The 23237-nt window shown below is 30.9% G+C and overlaps 4 protein-coding genes across 9 annotated transcripts; 3 read left to right on the forward strand and 1 right to left on the reverse strand.

Moving 5' to 3' along the window:
• Window positions 1–8: 8 nt before the first annotated feature.
• Window positions 9–5644, forward strand: LOC143192442 (uncharacterized). The gene is made up of 17 exons (XM_076397800.1): window positions 9–257; window positions 312–457; window positions 510–897; window positions 948–1074; window positions 1128–1266; window positions 1320–1504; window positions 1563–1722; window positions 1783–1981; window positions 2073–2233; window positions 2292–2594; window positions 2655–2834; window positions 4441–4606; window positions 4661–4767; window positions 4824–4994; window positions 5053–5225; window positions 5282–5382; window positions 5441–5644. Exons 1-17 carry the CDS (start codon window positions 152–154, stop codon window positions 5497–5499), a joined length of 2871 nt encoding a protein of 956 aa, XP_076253915.1. The 5' UTR covers window positions 9–151; the 3' UTR covers window positions 5500–5644.
• Window positions 5645–5957: 313 nt separating this feature from the next.
• Window positions 5958–7193, forward strand: mRpL47 (mitochondrial ribosomal protein L47). Of its 2 annotated transcripts, XM_076397821.1 has the most exons (6): window positions 5958–6083; window positions 6162–6276; window positions 6328–6474; window positions 6524–6757; window positions 6809–6949; window positions 7006–7193. In XM_076397821.1, the coding sequence occupies exons 2-6, from the start codon at window positions 6185–6187 to the stop codon at window positions 7145–7147; spliced, it is 756 nt and encodes a 251-aa protein (XP_076253936.1). In that variant the 5' UTR covers window positions 5958–6083; window positions 6162–6184; the 3' UTR covers window positions 7148–7193. The 2 variants fall into 2 exon arrangements, with proteins under 2 accessions (XP_076253936.1, XP_076253935.1); XM_076397820.1 differs by lacking the exon at window positions 5958–6083 and having other exon boundaries at window positions 6143–6276.
• A 241-nt stretch (window positions 7194–7434) lies between these two features.
• prd1 (pleckstrin homology domain-containing protein pruning defect 1) lies at window positions 7435–20596 on the reverse strand. Of its 5 annotated transcripts, none has more exons than XM_076397799.1 (17): window positions 20459–20596; window positions 20096–20301; window positions 19774–20043; window positions 19496–19705; window positions 19151–19433; window positions 18718–19094; window positions 18522–18664; window positions 18180–18418; window positions 17818–18127; window positions 17570–17767; window positions 11102–11257; window positions 10641–11021; window positions 10424–10581; window positions 10149–10368; window positions 9867–10091; window positions 9689–9811; window positions 7435–8978 (listed from the first exon to the last, which is right to left on the reverse strand). In XM_076397799.1, exons 2-17 carry the CDS (start codon window positions 20298–20300, stop codon window positions 8856–8858), a joined length of 3621 nt encoding a protein of 1206 aa, XP_076253914.1. In that variant the 5' UTR covers window position 20301; window positions 20459–20596; the 3' UTR covers window positions 7435–8855. The 5 variants fall into 5 exon arrangements, with proteins under 5 accessions (XP_076253914.1, XP_076253910.1, XP_076253913.1 ...); XM_076397795.1 differs by having other exon boundaries at window positions 19496–19708; XM_076397798.1 differs by having other exon boundaries at window positions 19496–19708; window positions 20096–20371; window positions 20459–20593.
• Window positions 20597–20620: 24 nt separating this feature from the next.
• On the forward strand, window positions 20621–22933 carry PIG-T (Phosphatidylinositol glycan anchor biosynthesis class T). Its single transcript, XM_076397807.1, has 3 exons — window positions 20621–21108; window positions 21274–21607; window positions 21663–22933. Exons 1-3 carry the CDS (start codon window positions 20940–20942, stop codon window positions 22828–22830), a joined length of 1671 nt encoding a protein of 556 aa, XP_076253922.1. The 5' UTR covers window positions 20621–20939; the 3' UTR covers window positions 22831–22933.
• The last annotated feature ends 304 nt before the right edge of the window (window positions 22934–23237 follow it).

Raw genomic sequence — 23237 nt, forward strand, 5'->3', positions numbered from 1 at the left:
TAGTAAATTTAAAAGATAAACTATCTTTTGTTTTTCTGTAGAACATCTTATAGGTTTTCATGTTAAGTTCAGTGTTAATTTGGAGAATTTTAGAAATATACCACTAGAAAAAAGATTGTTTGGTCAACATTTACTAATAATTTCGCAAATAATGGAAATAAGTTCAGAAACAGGAATACCTCATCAAAATAGTGAGAGTCCATGGACAGAGAATAGTGATGAGGATATTGAGAGGAGTATTGATGTATCGATTAACAGTAATGTATTAAGAAAAGTAAAGAGAATATTTTTTAAAAAGCGTAATATTTCAGTTCATGGCTTCCATGAGAAAATTAAAATATGGGAAAATTTCAAAAATTTTAATATAAATAGTATACCTGGTCAAATGTTTAAACCTGCTGATAATGATAAAAATTCATTATATTATCAGTTATTAATCAACCCAGAGAATGCCTTGGTAGAGTATTAAACCATTATTATAATTATAGTTGTTACCTTTATTTTTTTAGAATATCTCGAGCAATTTCATTCAAAAATCAGGAAGGAGTCCAGTTACCATTACTACTTATTATTTATATAAATTTATACTTAATTGTACCACACATCATAAATATTCCTTAAAATTGAATTTCAAATATCCCCCAGATCCAGCAGAGATATTGACAAAAGCTGAAAGATTTAACTACAAACATGGATATACTAAAAATATGTTCATGATAAAAACAAAATCTTCTACAGTGCTTAAAACTGGCATTATGAAATTTTTTGAACAACTTATTTTAGATGCTTATAAGCAGGATTTATTGTTTAAAGACTCGTTTAATTTTGTATTTCAATTACTCGATGCAATGTGTAAAAATAAGTCTGTACAATTCATACTTACAAGTATTACATTTGGTATGTATTATTTTCATATTTTAAGCTTAATTTTTACATAAAGATTTTAGTTATGCACACAATAACTGCTCTTTGTATCATAAAAACTTCAATAGACAAAGATTCTTCTCAGATTTGTGAAAATCAGTTTGTCGATGACTTCATTAATAATCTATATTTGGTTTTAAAAAAATATTGGTATGTATTTTCATTATATTGAGGATATTAATAACAAAACTGATCAATTTCAGTTCAATGTATCATAGTTCTTTAGCTCATTTTAAAATTGACTTTTCTGAGGAATTGTCATTATGGATTCATTACTGTCCTGGAATTTTTATAGACTATTTTAATTGTATTTCTGTTATCCACAAATTTCTCCATGACAGTGTAAGTATTAAAAGGTAATTTAAACTGTGGTTACTTATTTATTTCATGTTTAGATTCCATTTGTTCGAAAAGCTGCCCTCCATTTTTCTCAAAATTTTCTTAATAATGAAGCTAATGAAAAATACCTAAATCATAGATCAGTAAAACAACTAGCAATTTTTGTAGTGGATAGATTTAATGATGTTGATGATTCAGTTGCTTTAAAAGCTTTAGAAGTGTATTGTCATTTCATAAGAAGGTATGTTTTGCATTTTTATGGATTAACATAAAGAATACATATGTACTGTTAATTTTAGGAACTTTGATATAAAAGATGATTTATTTAAAGTGTTAATTAAAATAGTTTATAATGAAGATTATAAGAAAGGTACAGTTGCTGCCAAATGTCTAATGGAATTTATTAAACATGATGAAGATACAGAAATATTGATTAAACTTTGTAAATTTTCTAACACAGTAATAAGATTTAATTTTCCAATTTAAGGATAAATCTTGTACATGAATTTTGTTTTTTAGTATCCTAATCTCAAACCAGCATTTGTTGAATCTTTTAGCGATCATGCAATTGTTTTACAAAATTGGAAGCTTTTTGTGAATTTGTATTATACAGAAAATGATATAAATACAAAAATCATACTTAGTGAGCTGTTATTTCAATCAGTGAATCAGGTAGTTAAAGGGAAATCCACTATGATGCGAAAGAATTCTAAAATAAGTAAGAAATTCATATAAATTATAATGTTATTCTTTATTCTTCTTAGGGTTTTCTCAGTAAGAAATTGAAAAATTTAATATAAACTTTTTAGATGAGGTTTGTGATTTAAAAGAACAACGCGCAATTGCTGCGGCCCTTTGCCCAGCCCTTAAGTTTATATCTGTAACGTTTAGAGATACACCTGTGATACCTCAAAACTACTATAGAGCCTTATCAGAATTATCTGAAGAAATTATCAAAGAAAATATTTTGGTAAACTTGAATATTTTTGTTATGTTATATGTTGGTTTTTCTTTTATTGCGTTTGCAGTATATTAAAGAATTTATATCGTTTTTTGGGAAACTATTCAAATCCTGGAATGATCAAGATGTACTAAAAGCTCTACTTAAATTTGTGGAACAGTCTGGTGCTATTTTACAAGTCAACGAAGATTTCCTTGAATATCTGACGGACTATTATAAGAACGATTTATTAAATTTAGATGTTACCTTTGGCGGTAATTATGAACAAAAATTAGATAAACTAAATATGCTTATAAGCAGTCAAATGTTTAGTACCCTACTAAACTGTGCGGATCTTCAATTTTTCGAGATTACTGGGAATATCCATGAGGTATACTGCATAAACTTTAAAAATAATATCAATTATATCAAAAAAAATCATTTTAATTAGTGTATTGAGGAAAAATTAAGATTCAATTGCTGGCTAGTAATCAGGAAAATTCAGGCGTTGCACCCGCTGACTTATTCTGAACAACAGAACCAAATCGCTTTTATAGAAGAAGAAATAGATAAGTTGAACAAGTCATGTTTACAACTTATGGAACAAGATCAGTTGGCATTGAAATTAAAGGTGAGCTACATGTTTTTATTAGAACGTTGAATTAATTGGTAATTAGTCGCTTCTTTTTCCAACCTTCTCGGTGGCATTTGAATAAAATCGTGCAGTATCAATGATATTTTGAAAATGTCTATCAACGTCAATCAATGTATTTTGAAAATATTTTTAAAAAGTATTGAAATAAAATTTATATCTATAAAATTGAAAAAATATTCCCGCTATAAATCTAATTTCTAGACCTATGCGCGAATACGATATCGCAGATTACTTGAGGCAAATCTAATTGTATTATTAACCATTACAATCCAGCAGAAGGGGTTCTGCTTATTTACGTGTTATATTAAAAATAAAATAAGCATCGTTCAAAAACAGGATGTTGATAAACGTTAAAAATCGTCAACTCAATATAGCATTCTGTTTCATTAATTAATCAATTTAATTATGTAGTACTGTGATTAAAACTCTACATTTTTTACTTTCTTAATCTCATTTCATCGCCCAGATTTTGGTTTTACACCGGTCTTCTCAAACTCTTTCTGGAATAGGAATGTTTGGCGCATTATTTAAGTCTTGAATATCTCGAAAATGTTCTGAATGTGTGCATTCCATAGCGCACCACTAAAAGCCAGGTTACCGATTGATATACGACCCCTCCCCTGATAAATGTTAACTTTTTCTTCAAGCAGCTTAGTTAGTTCGATTAATCATTGATTTTTGTTGAAATAGTAATATTATCGATAAGATAAAGGCGACAGGACGGTCTTTCTACTGTCGCGAGTTCGAATCCTGCTAGAACATAGTTGCAAATTTATGTTCGTGATTGTTCATAAGCCAAGAGTGTAAAATCCGTGTCAAGAAAAATTATCTAAGTTTGTCACTCGCCGGTCGGTAGCCTTAATGTCGAGGCCGAGGTTCGACGAGGTAGGAGGTCTAATCCAGATAACCCCCCCCTCCCCCTTCGAAAACCTTCGAAAGTTGATTGAAATGATACCTATCTCTTCGTTATGGGATTTAGTGGTCAAAATTTAAACCATTTAACATTAACATTTAAGTTTTGTTGATCTTATAGCTATAGTCCGGTCAATATGACAGTAATAGTTCGAAAAGCTCTGTCATATGTATAAGTATATTTTAATGGATTTTGCAAAGGGTGGACAATTTTTTTATATTTCTTGATTAATAACAATTTTGCTTAGTAATCTCCTGTGGTAGATTCTTCCGATCATGTGTTATAGACAGCATAGTTTGTAATGTTTTCTTCGCAGGTCCAACAAAAGCATTGTACCCTTACTTTGAGATACTCCTAATAGTTTCAAATGTAAAGCTACTATTAGTTAATTTACTCTATGGTTAATATCTTATGATTTTGCCAGCGCAATCAGATTGTTATAAAAATTTCTTCCAATAAACATGAATAATAAATAACAGGTTAAATAGACACCGCTAAGAAAACTACACTGGTACTATTTACCCGTTCCACTTGAAGAACCTTATACTTATAAATTCATTACCACTGTAAACTACAAATCTATACTCTTGGTAACCCTATTACTTAGATTTACTTAACGTGTATTCAGAGCACTAGTTATCTCCTATAGATATTACATTTTTATTTTAGGGATATAATACGTTGCTTAAGAATTCAAATGATATCAGCACAGAACTAGAAAATATCAGTAAACAAATGACAGTTTTGAATAAAATCAAGCCAACATTTGCAGAAGATTCAATGTATGAAAAAAGAATAGTGGAGATCTTTGAGCTCACTGTGGCTCATACTGAAAGTAACAAATTTAATTATACTTATTCAAAAGTAATACGCAAAAATATATTTTTAGTTTCATTAACCAACAAATACGAATACGCTAAGAATTTGGTCCTTTCCGCGTGTCATGAAGTATTTTCCATGGGCATAATTTCCAATTTATTGATGTTTTATGAATCCGTAAGTTAACATAACATTCGTTCTGATATAAACATGTTGACATTTTATATTTTTAGTATTACGACGTATATGGTGAACTAATTAACGATGTTCTAACTAAGATTCATGAAAAGGAAGAAAATTGGGTCCCAATGTTGGCAGTGAACGCAGTTGCTCTTTGTTATAAAAAATACGAAATGAAGCTTAGTATCACTAAAACTCTCTCGGCCGAGGGCAAAAGCATATTGGTAAAATACCTTTGCTCACCCAAAGCTTAATATTAATATTGAAATTCACAAATTTTAGAAACTTTGCAGGAAGCTCGCAGCATTTAAATTATTCAGTGATGATAAAAGCGCATTTATGATATTATTTTACAGTATTAATTATGCTATTGACCATGATGCTTATAACATATTAACTTTTGTGGCAGTATTCAGTGACTGTTTGAAGTTCAATATTTCTAAATGTAGTGAACTGTAAGAAAATTTTTCCAGGATTAATTAAATATTGTATTCATAATCGTGTGTTTCAGGTTAAAATATTTCCAACAAAAAGTTCCGACTGAATATATGAAACACGATATAGTTTTATATTTTTCAAGCCACTTGAAATCGGTGATATCATCAGAGAAAAGTAATTTATGATTCCAAGTTTTATGGTGAATTGTACTCACTAATTTCTTGTATTTTAGCCAAGAAGAAAATCAAACAGCGCCAACAAGAAATGAAGACCACAAAATCAAAATGTTAAATTCAATTTAAATGTGTATTTCATGTTCTTAGATGGTTATATGGTGTAATTATTCATTACAATCAAAGAGGTTTTAGCCATTAGTTAAGATAGTTTATTAATATGTTTTATAAATCATGCTATTAGTTTATATCAAAAATTTTCATTGTTTATCTCGGTAATGTTATGTAATATAAATTGTTTTGAAATCTGAACTTTTGTTTGTTTTTAACACGTCTTTTAAAAATAAAAGCGCCTTATACATATGGGACCCATTGTATTTTTTTGTCATAATTGTTCTTTTTTTTTCTGTATAATGAGTAGAATTCCATCTGTACTATACTTCTGATATATTTATAACTGTAAATATGCATGAATATACTATTGCAATAAATAACGTGGGTTTAACATTAATTATAAATTAATTGATTAAATGCTGGGTAATTACACCGTGATTAAAACAGAAGCACCACAAAATATTTTATGTATTTTGTGTAGAACCACAAAATATACAGATTTCAATGTTTTGTGAACAGAACTGCATAATCATAGAATAAAGAAATAGTTTCTTTATTCTATGTGCATAATTTTCAACTTTACGACCTGTATCCTTTTTCAATGCCTGTATCATTTTGACATAAAAAAGATAGAAGACGAATTGTTTAACCTAACCATACTATTAGAAATTTTTGATCGAGGATTTACAATGGGACCCCTTAATAAACTTGTAAATTTGTATAGATTATTAAGTAATGTTAACAACCAAACAAAACACTTACCTTTCACCACGATCGCCAGGTAAAATTTAATTGACTGTTACATTAAATATCTAACGATAGTTTATTTCAGAAATGTTTCAACTACTAAACCTAATTATGATTTGATGGAATTTTTTGATGACCCGAAAAATTGGGGTAGTAATGAAGTAAAAAGCGGCAGATCCTGGCAAAAAGATGAAATGAGATTGAAATCTAATGAAGATTTACATAAACTCTGGTAAATACTTTTAATTTTACTACTTAGATTGATTAAATCTGCATTCTAGGTACATTTTGTTAAAGGAAAGAAATATGCTTTTAACTATGGAAGAGGAAGCAAAAAATGAAACCATGTTATTTCCTAGTCCTGAAAGACTTGATAAAGTTGAAGAGTCAATGGAAAATTTAGAAGCTGTTGTTAGAGAACGTAATAAGGCGTATTATGAATTGGAAACAGGTGAAACTGGTGAACGGCCTGGAAGAGTTGAAACAGGTCCATTTGGATTAAAGTTTTATTATAAGTGAGTACCAGGTTTATTTAAAAATTGTTTTTCAAAAAAAAAAAATTCTAGGATGCGTGAATATAAGGTACCTAAGCACATGAATAAAAAATGGCAAGAAACCCACCAATTTTATAAACATGATAAGGATGTTGAAGCATTCTTACTCAAATATGGGGAGAAAAAATTCCTATCAAAGAGGAGACAATATAAGTAAAACAGTACTTAATTTGATAAAATGTCATTATTTAATATTAATTAATTTGTAGGCGAGACTTTAATCATGTCATTGGTTTATTGAAACGTTTCCCAAATATGGACATGGAAGCACTAAAACAACAGTATCCTGATGTGGATATTGAAAAGGCAAAGAACAATCATAAATGTCGTGGACATTTTGTACCAAAATAATTAGTATAGCTGTATAGTATGTAATTAATAAATTTTACTTTCAATAGTCAGTTATTTTAGTTAAATCTAAGTAATATTGGTAGGAAATAATGTAGATACCTGTAGATAGCAGTAAGTAGTTAGAGCACTCGGAAGAATAAATAAAAATTCACAAGACATCAAATTACATTAAAATTAGAATAAATAATTGAATTAAATCAATAAACAGATCCTTTATAATTGCAGCAAATAAAAACAATTGAAAGGGTTGATCAAAGGAGTTTGACTTTATAAATAAAACAAAAAAGAACTGCGTTAATATTTATTCGTAGTAAACATATCTACAAGACGTCTAACTGTAGATAGCAATACAGTGATATATTAAATTGATCGCCATTATAAAACAAGATAAATAATCCGGGATTTGTATAAAGAAGCAAAATTAATCCATACAGTTGACAAAAAGCAGAATTCCTAATTCATCTTATACACTATGATTTAATATTTCATTTTTAAATATAATTTGCTGTTCCAATAATCACGTGAATAGTTAGAATAGTAAGCCGATAAAAAACTTAACAACAGTATAAAGCCAAATTAAAAGTAGAAATTTAGATTAAAATCACAGTAAATAATTTGGTTAAATTTCATCCGAGTTATTTCAGCATAAAGCAATATGATTTAACTAACAAAATAAGCAATAAATAAATATTTATTAGGACAAAATATATAAATCTATAAAAAACAATCTCCTTTATAATTATTAGAGCAATTAAATATTTTTTTTAAGTAATGTTAAAACAATTGAAAGAGATTTATATTTGGTTACTTAGCAACAATTACAGACCTCTGTGTGAGTTTTCTTTTCGCCAAAAAATGTTCCACATAAATTATGGCATTTTTTATTACTTGTTTATATTATATATTCGAATGGTTAATTTATATAAACAAATTTTAAATATTTAAAATATCATATTAGTTTTAGGGACTGATACAATTTTAAAATATTCAATATCTAGTTGGTTAAATTCTTAAGTAAAATATGTCCTATATTTTAGACAATAATTAGCATTTCACGGAAATGCAAACGGAAATCTAGTCAGCTTTGACAAACAAATTTGCTACGAGATATATTTTTGATTATTATTGTGCATTGTCTACATGTGCTTACATACGCGTTATATGCCTTACGGTTCTACCAAAATTATTGTTTTCTTTCTTAATACCATACACTATACATCATTAGAAAAATTATTTAGTATTTATCACAATATAGGTTACAACATAAAATAAAGAAATTGTAACCGATGAGGACTAGAAAATCACAATATAAAAATATTTCTCTAAGAAATATTTAAAGAACTAGTAAGGTACATCATACCATTTGAGAATTCTTAGTTTGTTATATATTTTGTGCATAAATAAAATTATTATGTATTGAAATTTAAAACAAAATAATAAAATAGACCTATCCGAATATTTTTAAAAAAATTGGGCTATCACGCTCTAAATGAGATCAAACAATAACAACTGATCCTCCCAACCTACTTTGCCTTGTTTTTTTTTTTAATTATACATCAATTTATATACAACAATATAAGAATTCATATCCCATTTTTGTGGCAACTAACAAAAAATTTACATTAAAATGACGATAAATAACAATTAAAAAGAACAATCGATATTCAATCTAACTAAATCGACTCTAGAGCAGACTTGTGGAATCTCTTTACAAGAATTGCAAATGTACAGTATTAGGTGGCCATGTTTTTATTAATGAAGTATACACATCTACACATTTCTTTGTTAAAGGGTCTGTTTCTGGAATGGTACTTAGGGGAAAACTGTCACCCTAAAATTATACAAATAAGGGCATGCAAATTTTGTATTTAATAATACGAGGGTCGTTCAATAAATCGCTTACACCAAAATACAAAAAAAACTATTTTGGATTGATTTTTTCAATATAATCTTGTTTTAGTTCTCTACACTTGTTAGTGTTTCTCCACCATTTGAATAATTTTAAGTTATACATCTAACATATCACTTAATAAACTCGGGCCTGACGTACAGATGACGTTACTTCTAAATATTTAAATGACACATGTCAAAGCGTTTATGATAATCTAACGTTTAGTTTAAAAGTTAGAGAGAACCAACAAGAGAGAAACAACTTTTATTATTTTCAACGATTTGTACTGTATCATAAGTTGATTCAAAAATACACATTAAATATCTAATATATCCAATTAAATATTAATATTTTTCAGATGTGGTATCATTTTTTTTTAAATGCCATCCAATAAAACTGTGATTTGATTTGGGCTAATTATTTCCCTTTTTTTCCAAGTAAACATAACTTTCTTGTTTCAAACAAGAATAAACCATCATCCATTAGATGATAACAAGAATAACTAAAGCTTTATTAATTGCTGTCTAGCGACTCATGATGTTTAGTAAATACAAGCTCTTTTGAACATTTGTATCACTTTTTGACTTTATAACGATTTGTTGAACGACCTTATAAATACGATGAGTAAAATTAAGATAATTATAACTTACAATTTCATTGGTGTATTGCCAGAGCATCTCTAAAGTTGATATAAAGGTCTCCAACTCGGCGTTTGTAGAGAAATATAATATCCAGTCTCCACTATATTCATGAACTTCTCGACACGAAAACTCCTTTAATTTATTTTTGTTGTTAATATCTTATTGATTCTGTCACTAATTTACTTACCAGTATACACCAGCTTTGTTCAGCAGATGGCAAGCGGAATGCCACCAAATCGGTGATGGCAGCACACGAGAGTGCTAAAGGGCCTTTAATTGGTTCATGTTTACTTCTTGGGGGAAGAAGTGAATTTACCGTACATGGAAATGCCTCTCTGACAGTTAAGACATGCTCATTTGTCATTAACAAGGAACAAGAATGTGTAAGGCTTTTCTCCCTGTGACTGTATATCTGGAAAAAATATTTCATATGATACAGGGGTTAAAAACCAGAATAAATAAAACTTACACCACTAGCGGCGTGAATTAATTCCTGTAACCATTCACTCGCGACATATTCATCTGGTGCGGCAAGGTATAGCGCTTTTCCTTCAACGATAAGTTGGAAAGTATGTGGTCTCTGATTATTAAAAACTCTTCTTGCACCCTGACATGCTCCATTTAACAAAGGAAATATTCTCATAGGTACACCTTGCGATGCTGATGATAACATATACAGGACACCAGCCCTATTAAAAACAATTTAATATTAATTTATGTTTTGATAACATTTTTAAAATTTACTTTAAAATAAAATAGGCAGTTTCCCATCGACTCTCTTCAATATCACCAATTTTAAACATTAAAGGTCCCTCTTTACCTGGACCTAGTGGTGTCATAACAACATCTTCTTGTCCTGAGTCTTGAATGTTGACAATACTATAGTAATAGTAGTCTTCTTCCTACATGGTTTTCGAACTATTGATGAGATACGTCTTAATAAATTCAATGGCTATTTTACCTTATCAACTGAGGTCTGTTTGCATATTGCTTTTCTCAAGTTAACCATATCTCTCATATTTAGATGTTTCACCGCAGCTAACTTTGGCTTATTCGGATCCCTCCTCATTGCTATCTCCAACTGACCCACAATATCACTGGTTATTTTGGAACAGCCCGTTGTCAAAATGCACTGCATATCTGTACTGTAGTTAGAAAAATGTAATACTTGCGCATTAGGTCCAATTAATACAGTGTTCAAATCAGTAAATGGCAAGACAAAATGATTACAAAAAACGTTGTTTTGCTTCATGCTAGTAACATATAAAGTTTTATCAGTCAATACCAGCAAAAGCGGCATACTGTCGCCATTAGTAGTGTAAGCACTACGAACGGGAAATATCTAAAAATAAGCAGAGGATTATAATGAAAACTAAGTATTTCAAAAATAATGGATATAACTCCTCGTACAAATTACCTTACCTGTAACAGTTTTTCCTGTTTATCTCTAAAGATCTGTTTTCTTAGATTAATTACCATCATCTTATCCCATGCTTCAGTGGTCACTTGTTTACTCTTTCCAATTATTACTTCTCTTTCTATCTCTTCATCGACTTCTTTGTTAGTATTAGGATCAATCTAAACAATAATATATTACTATTATCGAAAAATACCAATAAATGTGCCTTAGAAAATAATTCGTTTTTATTTCGCCTATTTAAATGATTGGAAATTCGATTGCTTACAAATGTTAAATCTTAATTTTTACATTTTAGATAATAAATTATTTCCGAGACACCCTTTATATTGCCAATAAATATGCAAACATGTTAATGTTAAACCATGCTTAAGTGGGCCATAAAGTAAAGTTAATTAAACAAGTGTGCTTGTTAAATTTGTTAATGCTGAAAATATGGCTGAAATTTACAGGACCTCAATTTATAATAGAGCATAATTGAATGTTAAATCGAACATCTTTTTTTCAAGAACATTTATTAAACTTATTATTTGGTTAATACCTGGCCTGAAAAGTTCTGGGCGTAACAATAAAAACGCGGGTTATTTTTTAAATTGGATTTATTTATCAACGTAATCTCCGTCCAGAGCCACACAATCATTCCAGCGCAGCCCCAACATTTCAATACCACTTTTTTAGAACGATTTATTTTTTGTCTCAAAATAGGTCCGTCACCAGTTGCTGTCCACTCAGATGACGATCGTTTTAATTCCGGAGTAAAATTTTTTTTTTTTTTTTTTTTTTTTATAATTATATACATTGTTACTAGTCGTTGCCGACTAACCTACAATTTGTCCTTATAATAGCTTAAATCTAGGTATATATCTAATAGGACTCATCAGTCCTACATAGTCTCTAACATAATAATAATTGTTTTAACACTTTGAGTTTTTTCTAATGCACCTCACTGCACTACACTACAACACACTACACAAGTTCAAATGGTTTGGTCCTTTTGAGTCTGCGTCCGGTTTTGGTGTTGTCCAAGAGTTGTAATACTTCGAAATTAACATGAGAGTGAAGTCTCTCCTCATGTCTCTTTGCAATTCTTTTAATTTCTTGATTGACAGTCGGTATCTGAAGATCTCGATGTAAATAAATGGTCCGGTAATATCTGGGTGCACCTACGATGCTTCTTAGGACTTTGTTCTGGAAAACTTGTATTAGATTTATGTTGCTTTTTGCGGAACATCCCCATAATTGTATTCCGTATGTCCATATAGGTTTTAATATTTGTTTATATAGAAGTAATTTATTATGTATAGTTAATTGAGATTTTCTTCCAATTAGCCAATACATTTTTCTATATTTTAACTCAAGTTCTTTTCTTTTCTTTTTGACATGTTCCTTCCACCGTAGTTTTGCATCAAGTGTCATTCCGAGATACTTAGCATTATTGCTGTATGGTATGACAGTGTGGTTTATGGTCAATGGTGTAAGCGCGGCCTGTTTATAGGTGAATTGAACATGCACAGATTTGTTTTGGTTAATTTGTATTTTCCAGATTTGGGTCCATTTATTTATAGCGTCAGTAGCCTGTTGTAGGTTTCGGGTTGCTTCTTCGCTATTGTTTCCGACAGCAAGAATAGCAGTATCATCAGCAAATGTAGCCATTGTAATGTTTTCGATTTGTGGTATATCACATGTATAAAGTAGGTACAGAATTGGCCCCAGTACACTTCCTTGTGGTACACCTGCTTTAGCTTCTTTTATTGTAGAGTAAGCTTCCTCTTGTTTCACTCTAAACATTCTGGCTGTGATGTAAGATTTTAATAGTTCGGTGTGTTGCTTCGGTAATATTTTCTGTAGCTTATGGACGAGGCCTTTGTGCCATACCTTGTCGAAAGCTTGTGCTACATCTAAGAATACAGCTGAGCATACTTTATTATCTTCATAGGCTTTTTCAATAACATCTGTTATTCTATGCACTTGATCAATCGTTGAATGTTTGGTAATAAACCCAAACTGGTGTGTTGGTATTAGGTTTTTTCTCTCTATAATTGGTTTTAATCTTTTCAAGAGGAGCTTTTCAAATACCTTAGCTATCATCGGTAACAGTGAGATAGGTCGATAAGCTTTTATATCATTTGGTGATTTTCCAGGTTTTGGAACCATTATTATTTCAGCCATTTTCCAAACGTCTGGGACATATTTCAGTCGAAATGCTGCATTGATTAAGTTAGTGAGCTTTATAATACCCTTTCTTGGCAGATTGTGCAGCAATTGCCCTGTTATTAAATCATAGCCTGGTGATTTATTTGGCTTGATGTTAGTTTTAATAACGTTGGTGACTTCTTTCGGAGTTGTTAATTGAATTGTCGAATTTTCGCCGTCTATGTCCGGTAAAGTATGTTCAATTTCACTTTCGTTTGGTTTGAAAGTTTTCTCTAAATGGTCAGCGAATGCTTCTGCTTTCTCCAGGTTGCTGCGTGCCCAACTTCCATGCATGTTTCTTATCGGAGGACTATGTAGACAGGATCGTTTTAGGTATTTAGTGGCTTTCCAGAGCGAGTAGTCTGTGTTCTTGTCATCTGTTAAATTTCGTAGATAGTTATTTATGGAATTGTTTTTAATTTCCAAAATTTCCCTCTTCAACCTTTGTGTTATGTTGTTTAAGATATTCTTATTTTCAGGTGTTCTATTTTGCTGCCATTTTTTCCGTAGTTTTCGTTTTTCAGCTACCATTTCCTTGATTTCTTTCGGGTAATTTATTCCTTTGGTTGAAGTTTTAATTTCTGGAGTGTTATTCCAAGCAGCCTGTTGGATGTCTGCAACGAATTTTTCGGTTTCATAATTTAATTGGTCTTCTGTCTTAAGGGGAACATTTAGTTGAATTCGATTGTTTATTTCTTCAACAAATCCTTCCCAGTCTGTCCTCTTGTTGGTTAATGTTGGATTTTGTTGTTTTCTTATAATGTTTTCACTCAGCGTCAAAATCACAGGTGTGTGATCTGAACTTAAGTCAAAATTTTCTTCAACTTCCATGTAGTTAGTGGTTATGTTTCTAGCTATAAAGAAGTCTAACAGGTCTGGAGTTTTCTCTGGATCGGTAGGCCAATAAGTTGGTTTTCCTGTCGACATGTAACTGCACCCTAGCTCAGCAGCTGCTTTATGTAATTCATTACCTTTAGTTGTCGTCATTCTAGATCCCCATCTTGTATTTTTAGCATTGAAATCACCACCGATTATAAATTTTTCTCCTAGGTTGTTTAGAACATTCAAGTAATTTTCTTTTTTTTGGTTGTATCTTGGAGGGCTATATATGGAAGCTAATGTAACCCTGTATTTGCTAGATATAACAGTTACTGCCGTTACCTGATTTTCTGCTAAACTGAGTCCGGGTTCTTGATGATGGCATATATTATTTTTTATTATTATTGCACTTCCTCCTCTTGCTGTGTTAGCTGGATGAATGGTGTGGTAAAAGTAATATCCTCTAAATTTAATAAAGGATTCCTTTGTCAAATGGGTTTCAGATATTAAGCAAATATCTATTTTTTGCAATTCTAGGAATACTTGTAGGTCAGCGTGATGTTTCTGAATCCCATTAGCATTCCAAATTGCGATGCGGATGTCTTTACTTGCCATTTTTAGTTCTTGAGGCCACCGCCCTATTGTTTTCGAGTTTAAGTAATCTTTCAGAAAACGATTCAATAATCTTTTCCTGGTTGTCCAGCTTTGCTATAAGTTTCAATAGCAGTTCGTTGGTTGTAACGTCTTCTTTTTTTGTTTCTTTTTGAGCGGTTTGGTTTATGCTTTGAGCATAGGTCATTTCATCGTTGATTTCGTTGTACATTTTTGGTTGTTTATTTTGAGTCACTGTTTTTTGCTCTTTAGCCTGACTGATTTTATTTCTTCTCTCTTGGAATGTTTTCGCAACTACGCATCCTCTGTAGCTTGCTGGATGCGCTTCATTGCAATTCGCACATTTCGCTTTTGTTCCTTTGGGTTTTTTGCATTCTCCCGTGATGTGTTTTCCTGAGCATTTTACACACCTTGGTTCCCTTTTACAGAATTTTTGTGTGTGTCCATGTAATTGGCATCTCTTGCACTGTGGCACAAGATTTGCCTTTCTAAGAGGTTCTATTTTTACTTCGACTCCTAGAATTTGTTTAATTTCATAAATTGCTTTTATGTCCGTGTTATGTTGGAATGATAACATAAACAGTGGTAAAGGCTTCTTCTGGACAACTATTTCTCCATTGTTATTTTTATTTCGTTCTTTTTTCAGGATATTTGTGACGTCAGTACATTTAAGTCCATTTTTTATTAACTCTTCCACTATTTTAGTAGTTTTAGCTGTCGGTGGAAGCCCTCTTGCCATTACTTTAATGTCTCTGGTTTGCTTATCTTCATACGAGTGCCATTGTAATTTTAGGAATTCCAAGCACTCAGCAATTTTCGTAAAAGTTTTACGACATTCGGCGTTTAATTTGATTTGTCCATTGTTTAATGTTGTTGCTCTAAATAGTATATTATTTGTTTTCATTGTTTCATATAGCAAGTCAAAGTCTGTGACATTACTTACTATAATTGGAGGTGGTCTCGGCACTTTTATTTCTTTATTCAATTCTTGTGCTTTAATGGTTTTTGGTTGTTGTGGTGAAGCTTCAGGTGTGTAGTTTGCTTTTCGTTTCTTATTTCTTTTAACTGTTATCCAGCCTACTTCTTTTTGCAATTCTTCCTCGTCTGTTTCATAGTTTACAGGCAATTTGTTTTCAGTGCACTGGTTCACTACGGGAATGCTAGTTGGATTGTATGTGTTTTGGTTTTTTATTAGGAGTTGTAGTGCATCTAATTGTTTTTGCATATTTGTTAGTGCAATTTCCAGATTCCGTCGGGCTGTTTTTTCGTTAATATACGCATTATAGAGAGCTTGCTCATTTTGCGTTCTCTTATGGTTTTCTTGACAAAAGATTTGATTCTGTTGTGCCAGATAAGCTTCACCTGACGTTGAGGATTGTGTTTCCATCTCATTTAGTCTCTGGTTCTCTCTATTAATCATTTTTATTTAATGAATAGTTTAATTCACGTTTTTACAAAAATTTCAGTACCGGTATTTGTTTCAGAACCGTTATAACGCCGCATTTGTGGTACAGATGATGCACCTCCGACCCTTAACAGCCCCCAAAATTTTACCTTTGTTACTTTATTGCAGTGACCATCGTTTTAAACACATTTTCACTAAACATTTAACGCGCAGTTTTAACACTGTTATTGTCGTCACGGTTTTTACTTATTTTTTAAAATCGCATTTGTGGCACAGGTAGTACACTTTCAAATTTATTACACTGACCGTCGCTCCAAACACGTCTTTACTCTACGAAGGTCGAACGACAACTCCCGGAGTAAAATGATGGATCCATGTTTCACCCATTATCACATATCGACGCAAAAAGTCCGAATTAGAATCATCATGTTCTTGTTTTTGGTCAACAGTGAGCAAACGCGGCACCCACTTTGAATAGAGCTTTCTCATAATCAAATGCTCATGCAATATAAAACCAACACGTTCTTTTGATATCTTCACTTTTCGATCATTTAATAGGATTTTGTAGTTTTTTTTAGTTTTCTGGTGTTAACACCGCATTTCGACGTCCGCTGCCTTCTGCATCAACGGTGTCTCTACGACCACGTTTGAAGTCAACAAAGCAACGTTTTATTCTTGTTCATGTTATGTTCGGAGTCTTTTTCAATAACACTTTTCAATACATTGCTATGCTTGAAGGGTATTTTTGCCCATCAAGAAGCAATAGTACAATTAAAACACGAAATAGTTTTAGATCTATTGTTTTGAAAATAACAAAAGTAGTGTTACTCTTAGCACAATAACTCACAAACTTATGAATTCTACATCATGAAATTTTAATAGCTTTATTTTGAAGGTTAGTACTAACTGAAAAGTGGTGAAAGCAATAAAACCAGCGCCATTTATGGTTAGGCCTGGGACTTTTTAGCCAATGTGTTGTAGAATGTAACAACTATTATACGAATACGTTTCATTATAGTTTCTGATGCGAAGTGTGTACACTATAGATGATTTTGATTAAACTGTGGGAGCCTTGGACATGTGGCCAGTTCAAGGCGGATCTAGCAAGCGTTTGAATGAAAAAAAAAATGATAAAAACGTCTAAGTGGAAAACATTTTCATTTATTTGCCACTTCATCAGAAAAAAATTACTAGAATGTTGAATATATTTCCGGTGAAGACAGTTGTGGAGCTATTCAAACGCTTGTTAATAATCTCAGCTGTATCAATTTTTATAACAAATCATCATAAGAAACAAAATTCAGAGTTTATTGATTGATAAAGTATGAACAGAATAGCTTAGTTTCCATTTGAAAAATTGTTTGGTTTGGATGAGAAAAATGCAATGCATATATATGACAGCCCTTAATCTTGAATTACATTGAACATTAATTAAGTTTCCTACCTTGCAATCCTTTACATTTAATCCCACATAATTACTTGTTCTTTTTACACAGCCTTGTGTTTTAATATCGATGAGCTTTTTCAAAGTAACATTCTTTAAGAACCTATTAATAAGTGACGATTTCGAAGAAGATGGCCTCAGATTCTGCAAAACCTTCATAGCATCAGAATTATCATTTTTAGCGTCCGATAATACATTCTGAAAAAGTCCAATTTGTATTTCGCGTAATTAATGACTACAGTGAATACCTTATATGGTGACTGACAAACTGTATAATGGTTCGATCTTTGTACTTTCTTTTTAGGCGAATCCAAATGTCTAGAATTGCGCGTTTCGGACAAGTCGGAAACAGTATCAGTATCGGACCAATCTAACTTCACTGTTGATGCGTATCTTCCAAAACCATTTTTTGGAGTACTAGTCAGTTTCGAGTCTATGTAACTGGCGTCTACTTCAGCAACTTCTTCGATTACCACTTCAGATCGTGTCGGGGTAGATAGTTGACTAATTATTTCAAAATCTTCTTCAGCTTCTTTTTCAGAGTCCTCTTTTGCTTTCCTTAAAATACAAATGATATATTTGCACAGACAGTTACAAACACACAATTTACTTGCGGAAAAAATTTAACTCTTTCAAAATCTTCTGGTAAATCATTGAGCTTTTTGGTTTGGCTTGTTGTTCGAAAGTTTTTTGAAAATTGTCGTATTCATACGAGTAACTGATGCCCTTATGTTCATAAACATTGCTGTCACACAAAATAATATTAGCAGGTAGGTTTTGATTGGGTTGATAGTTAGGATAGAACCCTTCACTTTTAGTTAATTTGAGATTCGTTTTAGCCAAATTAACCTAAAAAAGGAACATTCTTAACGCCATATATCATTGCATGACTCACTGGTTATACAAATTCTAACATAATATTGGACAGTTTCTCAACTGATTCCTTACTTACTTGATTTACTGGATCAGGTTTTACTTCCGTTACCTCCACACTTTCATCATTTTTAAATGAGAAACTACCAAATGACTTACGTCTATTTGAAATATCATTTAAAGAGGAGTAAATAGCAACATCTTCTTGTCCTTCTGGAACACCTAGAAATGAACAGCTGTTATAACTTTCACTTGCATTATCACTTATATCTGACCTCTTTCAGCAAGAGGTACCGAAGTGGAGAAACTGAGTATATTTTTTAAACTGCCAAATATATTACTATCAAGCAAGTTGCTTTCAGACTTCTTTTTAATGTTAACTTCTTCCTGAACGATATTAGTATTTATATATTTTTTATTTTTAGTCTTTTTAAGGCAACTGGACCTCGGTAATTTTTGAGTTGGTTCCTTTTTTGGAACATTTTCATCTGAAGTGCTGTCTTCTTCATCAATGGAACTGGATATGCTACCAGTAGAACTAGAGGAAGTTGAAGAGTACCTTGGTTGATGTATGTAAATATCTGATTTAATTTCCCGGTTTGTATCAGTTTTTTCATAAAATGGCGCATCACCTTCAGCGGCCCAACTATACCTTTAAAGAAATAGTCATCAAGGAATGGTTCAATTATTTTGGAATATGACTACTACCTTCCTTTAACAACATCAGGTTTACGCACAAAACCTCTTTGAAAGAAACTAAGGGACACATCAGACTCATGAGTAATAAATCCAAGATTTATGTGTATATCATCAATTTTTGTGCTATTCAAGATATCCTCATGGAATGACACCCTCTTTTTTGGTGTATCTGACTTTGATTTTTTCTTTCTTTGTCTACGAAATACAATTTGCTCTTCTGTACCTTTAACTTCTGGATTTTCAATTACCGGAATTTCTTCAGTTTTTGGTAAGCTAACTGACTCTTTATCTTCTTCAATAGAAAAAAAAACATATAATTAATGTTTTAAATATATGTTGATAATAATTATTTACCTAAATTTACTTTGAGATTTTCATTAACTTCTTCAGATAAGCTGACATGCATATCCACAGTTTCTGACTCTGTGGGTAACTTTAAATCTTTATTTTGTAATGTATAATCAAGTAACTCATAACTGTTCAGTAAAATACCCATTAAATCTACCTCCGTAGATGATTTAATTGGGTGCTCCATTTCAAACACTTCATCACTACTATTTTTCTCTACTAGAAATTGGGAATATATTTAACAATATTAATGTCATTTAAAAAAAGCTTTGTAATGTTTATACCTTCTGCAGAATATCCATCTAAAATATTAGGATGTGCCTGTGAAGATAATTTTTCATTTGTTATATTTTTATTAACACAATCACTTTTTGTAAAATTTGAAATCATATCCATTTTTTCTCCATATTTTTCTAGTGCAATTTTATCTATTTCCTCTTTGTCTTTAATTTTATTAATTGAGGAAATATCATTATTTGTTTTTGACATTGATATTTTCTGTTTCATCATTTTAGACTCAATATCTTGATTAGATAATGTATCAGTTTCACATCCTATAATTGCAACAACAGTTAGGCATAGATTATTGCATGTATTTTTACAAACCTGAAACTCCTGACATAACTGAATTCAGTTCGCTTTCACTATCTAGCATCTGAACTCCAGAATCTACTGGTGAAGCTAAACTGGAAATAGTGGATACAGTACTTGATGTCATTTGTGTTTCATTATTCTTTTTAGGAGTGTCTTCCTGTTTCTTTAAATTATTTATCTCCATATTTTCAACATTTGATTTTTCTTGTACTTCCATACTACTTCAACATATTAAAATTCAATTAAACGAATATATCATAACTGCATCATAAAAATAAACATGCACAGCTGCAATTATTGTAATACAAAAAGACGTCATCATCTGTTTAGCAGCAAAGGTATTAATAATATTTGCGTCCATAAAGTTTTACTCACGTTAACAATCTACTTTTGAAATAACGCCCTTATTAAATATTGGCTTAAAAGACTACTCGATCACCCCTTTTTAAGTAAACTATTTTACAAAATTAATACATTGCATTGGGCTAAAAATTCAAAACATGCGCAACTAAGTTGACAATTTATTATTGATCTTTCATTGTACCGCTGAAATTTTTTTAATGACGTAATACACAGGTTCAATATCTTAAATATATCATATAAATGGCATAAATGCTTAATTTTGTCAAAATTTTTATATTTCCTTAGTTGCCATTAAAAATAATTATATTTGCAATTTTTAGATAACTACAGAATATACATTTTTGGACATGTGTTTGTTGATTAGCGGTAGTGCAAATATACTCGAATAACTATTTGTGGTTATGTTATTTGAAATTAAAAGAGTATAGATTTTAGATGTATTATGTTTAGATTTTTTTCTATGGTATAGATTTGAGAATATGCGAAAATAAACATGAAGCTTCAATTAATTTTACCTTTATTTTATTTATTAAAAGATGTATTTTCATTAAAAAATGATGCATTTACTGAAGAATTACTAATAAAGCCATTGTTTAGTGAGCAACTCTATGTTCATTTTCAGTTTGCCACCACTTGGGATGTAGGTGCAGAAAATATAAATTGTAAGTTTTTTCATTATATTTTGTACCCCACCTCAGCAAGAGATTTTTAATAATGTTTATTATTATTATTTAAAGTTTAAATTGATCTTGATTTTAGCTAATGTTCATTTATATTAAGTTAATTTTACGATTTAATAATATGTTTAATAGATATTTATATTTTAGATCACCATACTCATTTATTCCCTAGAGCTTTAGGGGAAATAATTGAGAGACATAGTGTTCAAGAACTACATATTAGTTTAACTGGGGGTTTATGGAGATATGAAAAATGGGGCTATCCAGTAGTTGATGCAGCACCAGGTGCTGAAGTGTGGGCGTGGTTCAAATCTGATGTTTCAGATGTTAATACAAATTGGAAATTACTAGCTAATACTTTATCTGGTCTTTTTTGTGCGTCATTCAACTTTGTTGATGGTTCCAACACTATCAGCCCTGAATTTTCTTTTAGGCCAAGAGGTGCAGTAGATTGGTCTAATGTTAGTAATACATTAATTCGGTAAGAGTACATTTATCTTGTAATAATCACTAAATTAATTGCCTATTGTTTTAAGATATGCCAGTTTGCCTCGTGAAATTGTTTGTACAGAAAATTTAACACCTTTTAAGAAGCTACTACCATGTGATTCAAAATCAGGCTTAGCTTCTTTGCTTAACTCTGGATATATTCATAATACTAGATATCATTCAGTAGCACTACATTTAAGACCAATTTGTCAGACTGATAGTTGCACTTCAGTGTCTCTAGAAGCTCAGTTAACTGTGTCTTTGGTATATGATTATGCTATATTAGGAACAAGAAATTGGTCTTTTAAAAAGTTATTTGGTCAAGGGTTAAATGGTAAATGCCCATTGGCGTCAATGAGTAATATTTATGTTGATTTATCTACAAAAGACAGTCACCCTTTTGAGCTTACCCCAAGCCCAGATGAAATTATCACATCTATTAGAGGTGGTTATGTAACTGAATTTGCAAAATATGACATTCCACCTTATTTTTTAAGTGTTAGCTCAAAATATGATGTTTTACAGTTGTCACTTAAAAATCCACCACCTCTTTACGGAAATCAATATATAATAGGATATGGACAAGAAAGAGGTGGTATAGTTACTAAAATTTATAATAATCATTGGGCTGCACTTGATGTTGTTCTACTTCAAAATATAGCCTGGTATGTACCTGTTTATCTTCATACTTTAAAAATTGTTTCTAATGGCAAACAAATTAAACCTATGCTTCTGAAATATGCTCCCGGACAGCAAAGAGTAAAGCCTTATTATATTGAAATTGTAATAAGATTGCCGCCGCAGTCAGAAACATCAGTATCAATTGATTTCGATTATGTCTTTTTGAAGTGGCAGGAATATCCACCTGATGCTAATCATGGTTTTTATATAGGTTCAGCAGTTATTTCTGTATATTTGCCTTTAGCAAAAAATTTTACTGGCTTACCACAGGATTCTTCTACGATTTTTGGATCTTTCAATGCTTCTCGAAGTGGATATTTGGTACAAGTACGGACAGAAAATATGGTTATAACACTACCAACGCCCGATTTCAGTATGCCATATAATGTTATTTGCCTAGCTTGTACCGTAGTAGCGTTAGCTTTTGGCCCTCTTCATAATATCACTACAAAGAGGCTCATACTTAAAGAAAAGAATGAAACGACAGTCTTTAGAAGAATTTTGACAAACATATTTAGCAAATTTAAGCAATAGATTAACTATAAGTATTTATAAGTATTTGTTTTTTTATATCTGCATTATATATGTGAGAGAGTTGAAACACCCCAACTTAAATGAAATAAAACGAATGCTTTAATATTGTGTTTAGTATGTTGATTTATAATATAAAGTTTTTGGCTAATGTATATATTATGTGTTGATTTATTGTGGTACAATTTTAATTCTCAATTAAACAAAGTTCATAAATAATAATTTTAAAATTTAATGGGGCTTTATTATGACTAGAATGTGATCTTGTATATTTACGTTTTTAAAATTTTTCGGCATATATTCCAAATATCTGATAAATCAGATTTTATCAATTTAATTAAAGTTAAATGATTTTTTAATATATTGCTGAGTATAGATAAGCTGAATAGAAGAAGAATTATATACAGAAA

This window comes from Rhynchophorus ferrugineus, unplaced genomic scaffold, assembly GCF_030347505.1.
Source record: "Rhynchophorus ferrugineus isolate W39M unplaced genomic scaffold, kcgeb_rfMv2 rfM3, whole genome shotgun sequence".
Classification (NCBI taxonomy): domain Eukaryota; kingdom Metazoa; phylum Arthropoda; class Insecta; order Coleoptera; family Curculionidae; genus Rhynchophorus; species Rhynchophorus ferrugineus.

What these genes read in the sequence shown, in the direction of transcription:
- LOC143192442 (XM_076397800.1), top strand. Translation starts at nt 152, where the DNA reads ATGGAAATAAGTTCAGAAACAGGAATACCTCATCAAAATAGTGAGAGT. An exon ending in CACTGTGGCTCATACTGAAA is followed by an intron (nt 4,607 to 4,660) that starts GTAACAAATTTA and finishes ATATATTTTTAG; the next exon opens with TTTCATTAACCAACAAATAC. An exon ending in TATTGATGTTTTATGAATCC is followed by an intron (nt 4,768 to 4,823) that starts GTAAGTTAACAT and finishes TTATATTTTTAG; the next exon opens with TATTACGACGTATATGGTGA.
- mRpL47 (XM_076397821.1), top strand. Translation starts at nt 6,185, where the DNA reads ATGGGACCCCTTAATAAACTTGTAAATTTGTATAGATTATTAAGTAAT. An exon ending in CCTTTCACCACGATCGCCAG is followed by an intron (nt 6,277 to 6,327) that starts GTAAAATTTAAT and finishes AGTTTATTTCAG; the next exon opens with AAATGTTTCAACTACTAAAC. An exon ending in GGATTAAAGTTTTATTATAA is followed by an intron (nt 6,758 to 6,808) that starts GTGAGTACCAGG and finishes AAAAAATTCTAG; the next exon opens with GATGCGTGAATATAAGGTAC.
- prd1 (XM_076397795.1), bottom strand. Translation starts at nt 20,300, where the DNA reads ATGGAAGTACAAGAAAAATCAAATGTTGAAAATATGGAGATAAATAAT. An exon ending in AGATGGATATTCTGCAGAAG is followed by an intron (nt 19,709 to 19,773) that starts GTATAAACATTA and finishes CCCAATTTCTAG; the next exon opens with TAGAGAAAAATAGTAGTGAT. An exon ending in AACAGACCTCAGTTGATAAG is followed by an intron (nt 10,582 to 10,640) that starts GTAAAATAGCCA and finishes AAAACCATGTAG; the next exon opens with GAAGAAGACTACTATTACTA.
- PIG-T (XM_076397807.1), top strand. Translation starts at nt 20,940, where the DNA reads ATGAAGCTTCAATTAATTTTACCTTTATTTTATTTATTAAAAGATGTA. An exon ending in AGGTGCAGAAAATATAAATT is followed by an intron (nt 21,109 to 21,273) that starts GTAAGTTTTTTC and finishes TTTATATTTTAG; the next exon opens with ATCACCATACTCATTTATTC. An exon ending in GTTAGTAATACATTAATTCG is followed by an intron (nt 21,608 to 21,662) that starts GTAAGAGTACAT and finishes TATTGTTTTAAG; the next exon opens with ATATGCCAGTTTGCCTCGTG.